The sequence below is a fragment of the Octopus bimaculoides genome, chromosome 16 (genome assembly GCF_001194135.2).
Source record: "Octopus bimaculoides isolate UCB-OBI-ISO-001 chromosome 16, ASM119413v2, whole genome shotgun sequence".
Lineage (NCBI taxonomy): Eukaryota > Metazoa > Mollusca > Cephalopoda > Octopoda > Octopodidae > Octopus > Octopus bimaculoides.
The window spans coordinates 50,200,475-50,205,032 of record NC_068996.1 but is presented as its reverse complement, the minus strand read 5'-3'; the positions used below and the strand labels follow the sequence as shown (position 1 = coordinate 50,205,032).

The following is a 4,558-nucleotide window of genomic DNA, read 5'->3' as shown; positions in this document are numbered from 1 at the left end:
GGACTGAACCCAGAACCATGTGGTTGGTAAGGAAGCTACTTACCACACAGCCACTCCTGCGCATATATACACACACATATACATATATATTTATGTATATATAATCATATATATATATATATATATATATATATATATATATATATATATACAATGAATACCATATATTAGATGTATTATAATACAGGTGGCCCATAAGCAATTAAAACCTAAAGGCAAGTTAATAGACAAGGGTACAAGTTAGTACGGGCAATTGCTAGAAATAAGAGTAAAAACAACTCGAAAAGCCACACAAAGCACTAACATCATGAATTGAGGCAAAGCAAGGTAGCGAGCTAAAGTATCAAAGAAAATATGAATACTATGCATACATATTTGTATATATGCATTTATATATATATATATATATAAGCATATATACATATATGTATGCGTGTATATATAAAAACATTTGCATATATACATATATGAATGCGTGTATATATAAAAATATATGAGGTATTAGTATCCAGAAGACCTAAGGTGGCAGATAAAATTCGGCATAACCTTGGCACACACATACACACATATATATATATATGTATATATATATATATATAAGGCATGCATATATATATATATATATATATATATATATATATATATATATATATATATATATATATATGTCTGTGTGTGTTCACCAAAAACACTGAGACTGAAAATAACTCATACGCATGGCTGTGTGGTGGTTAGAAGTTTGCAGCTTCTTAGGCAAGTGCCTTAACTATCGCCTTGCTTCTGACTGGTGAATATGGTGAGCAGAAACTGTGGAAAATCCCACTTGAGGAACAATTCCTGAATTTTTTAGTGGTAGTGTGAATTTCAACCGGCTTAACACCCTCAATTGGACCAAAGATATCTTTAGAGGGCGTCCGATTTTACATGCATTCGAAGCAGGTCAGAGGTGAACTTCCTTCTGTTTTCCCGTTAGTCTCTTGGCGGTACAAAAAAAAAAAAAAAAGCTCATGGACGCTTTTAAATTCTTCTGACTCACTAAACATTAATTCATTTTAAAAGTATAAACAAAAAAAAGAAAAGTCTCACCTGAAAATAGATTATTTATTAAAGGCTTCACAGTTTCCTCATATAAAGTTATTTGAGGTATTTCAGGTGAGAAAACATAGTTAAAAGCGAATATTTTTTTACGTAGACAAATGCACGATCCTTCAGAAGGAAAATCTACACACGTCTGACCACCTTCTTCGGTTTCTTTGTTGTTCAATGGTCGGCAACGGACTGCCACTTTAACTGGGATTGCCATTTCTAGAGAGAAAAGTAGAAACACATCTTAATAACATACAAATAAATAAATAAAAAATAATAATATATGGAAATATTTCAGACTATTTTTAAATAGCTGTCATGAAGTAAACTGTTATTGTCACGGTCCGTTATTTGGAAGATATCGATCGAAATTTCTTAATTTAAATTCAATTTGATTTATTTATTACATAGTCATGTTAACTTAATATAAACATGTTCCAAGCAATAAAGCTTAAGAATTCTCGGGAGAAAAAAATTACAATAAATCGAAATTTTATACATAAGATAATCTCCGAAGAAAAAAGTTTTAAATTAATTCATTTGCCTCTAAGTAAAGACAATGGGAAAATATAGCAAAGAAATTTTATTCTATAAAGAAACATTTGAAAAATAAAATTTCTATTGTCTACATCAAAATCCAAAGGACTCCTGTAAAGTCAGCTGAAAAGATGAGGAGCAAAAAATAGGGCAAATTGTCTAACAAATTACAGAAAAGTAACAATTTCTGAATATTTTCAATAACACCAGTTTGTAATGCGACAAATTTAATTAAAAAATAGGGTAAAACTTTATGGCAGTTTAGAAGTATTATTAAATATTTTCTACCATGAGCAGAGGGTTTTAAAGTTTGAGGGGAGGGGACTAATCAATTATATTGATCCCAATACTTTACTGATACTTAATTTGTCTATCTCGGCAAAACTGGAACTCAGAACATCTTTAGGTATTTTGTCACGGCATGATAGCGATTCTGCCAGATCGCCCTAACATTATTAAATGGAGTGACAAAAAGATAAAAGATAAAATATATATTACAAGCTATTTAAATACAAAAAAGTTGGGGTTGCATTATATTTAGAGAATCGTATTTTAATTGAGTAAATACGTTTTTTTTTTAATTGGAGTCATACTGGTTTTGGGCAATTAACTGAGTGGTGTGATAATGATGATAGACAGTTAAAAAAAAAACACACACACATCGTTAGTCATTTCTGATGTTAGTGGATAGTTAGTGTATATTATAAAGAATGTCGAAAAATCTCATACATCATAAATGAAAAATGGTTATATATGTATTTAATAAAATAAAAAACAATTATAATAACACGACGACAATAAAAATAAAGTGTAAATATAACGTGTATGTATGTGTATTTATGTGTGTGTGTGTGTATGGGTTTATTTTTCGAAAATGCAAGCGAGAAAAAAATGTATTAGGTGCATATAGTACAGGTTACCTTACGTAAAAACTAATTTATATCCATCACTGTGCTCGTTTATACGGAACGATTTGTAAAATTAATCAAATCACATCCATATGCACAGTTTTTATTTTTAAATAAATGACAAGAGATTCATTCAAATAAAAGTAAGTCTTGTATTAAACTCATTAAGAAATTCAATGATCATAACTACAATGACATTGTACCATAGATTTTGGTTGATGAAGGAGTAAATTATGTTGGAAACACACAAGACAAATAATAAATAGAGTAAATAAATTACTTACCAATTGATACAAATCGAGACTAACAAATTCGTTTGATGTAAACTAAAAATTATTTTTCAAATTGCCGCCGTTCCACTCTTCGCTGATTGGTTAGTTCAAAACGAGGCTCTAAATCAAACAGTTGCTCAGGGTTGGAGGCGGTGACGACGACAGAAGCAGAGTCGAAGGCGGTGACGACGACAGAAGCAGAGTCGAAGGCGGTTGATTCATTTAGTGTTTTGGTTATCATGTCGGACGAAATACATGACAACACTTCGTCCGGTGAAACGTTCTGAGTTCAAATTTTCGCCGAGTTTGACTTTGCTTTTCGTTCTTTCAAAGTCGATATAATCGACTAGCCCCTTCCCCCAAATTTCAGACCTTGTATTATAACAGAACTATTATGTTTAGCCCCCTGTGGGCAATAAAGAAATAAATTATTATGCTATAGGGTTTTTTTTCTCTCTCTCTCTCTCTCTCTCTCTCTCTTGCCTGTTACCCAGATCTGAAGAGAATATCCATAGCTTAAATTAAAACCTGCGATGGATTGGCATCCAATTCAGGGGGCATGTTGTGATTTCGACACGCCAAAGGAAACTTGTAACCGTCCCTAGGACTTATGACAGTCTCGTTCAAGGGGACTCTATTTACCCTGATCTGATCACGAATTCCTCTATTTTCCAATCCATGATCATTCTATCTCTTTTTTTATTCACTGCTATTATTATTCAATGTGTCCTCTAACAGAAAAGAAAAGTTTGCAGGGGTTTGGCTAACGATTTGGCTGTTATTTCTAGAGCGCTAATACAGTGTCACTTAAACAATTTTTATAACTTCACGTCCTCAGCCATCTGAAGGCATGGGTAGCTTTCTTTCTGAGGACATCACTGGTCTAGGGGCCCAATTCTGATCAACGTATGCTGCGGCTTGTCAATAAATAAATACTACAGGACCAGTGCACTGAATTACCAGGGTGACTACAATGCTACTGAGATGACCCTGTTTACGTCCACCTACAATAATAGCCTCTTTCAAAAATAACAATGTCACAAAGGGTAAAGATCAAGGTACTTATACAGTTCCCTTCTGTCCTGTGTTTAAAAACGTTTAAGTAACCATTTATTTGATTTCATTTTACCATGGAACACAAACCGCTTTTAAAATGGAACACGGAGGATAAAGTGTCATCTTCATTCATTTGTCGCCATGCAATCGTCTCTTTAAGAAATATTGATTCTGATTTTCTAGATATTAATGGTAGAAGTGAACGAAGCTAAAGCGTTAAACCAAAATTGGAAAATTATTAGATAGAAATTATAACTATAAAATTAGGTACTCGACAAAAGCTGCGCCAGTTTAAACAGGAGGAATAACAATCTGAGTAGAACAGGTTCCCACGCTCGTGTGACCGCACCACCCCACTCGCAGCTCTCTTTTTACCTTAGGTAAAGCAATGTTTTAGTCCACTCAAGAAAACTTAAACTCTAGAGGAATATTTGCTGTACTCCAATGTGCCTTTTCTCATCCTCTTCGCTTGCATTCATCCATTAAAAAAATTTTTTTTTGTGTGTGTGTATAGACTTGTACATTTGTTTTGCTAATTGTATTATTTAAATTTATAGCCTCGCTGAGCCCTAACGACTGCATATACGCTGGGGCATCGTGACACCAGTTGTAAAAAAAAAAGCACTGGGGTAAACATTGTTTTGAGAATTTCGTTAAATGCTTTTGCAGATATGGGCTATCATAATTTTACTCAACTTG

General features: G+C 33.0%; 1 protein-coding gene across 1 annotated transcript in view; it reads right to left on the bottom strand.

Moving 5' to 3' along the window:
- Positions 1–2,886, bottom strand: part of LOC106879783 (chromosome-associated kinesin KIF4A) — a 54,904-nt gene extending 52,018 nt beyond the window's left edge. The window contains exons 1-2 of the mRNA XM_014929485.2: positions 2,816–2,886; positions 1,087–1,305 (exon numbers count right to left, since the gene is read on the bottom strand). Coding sequence (XP_014784971.1) covers positions 1,087–1,303 — 217 coding nt within the window. The 5' untranslated portion in view covers positions 1,304–1,305; positions 2,816–2,886. The remainder of the gene's footprint in view (positions 1–1,086; positions 1,306–2,815) is intronic.
- Positions 2,887–4,558: the final 1,672 nt, after the last annotated feature.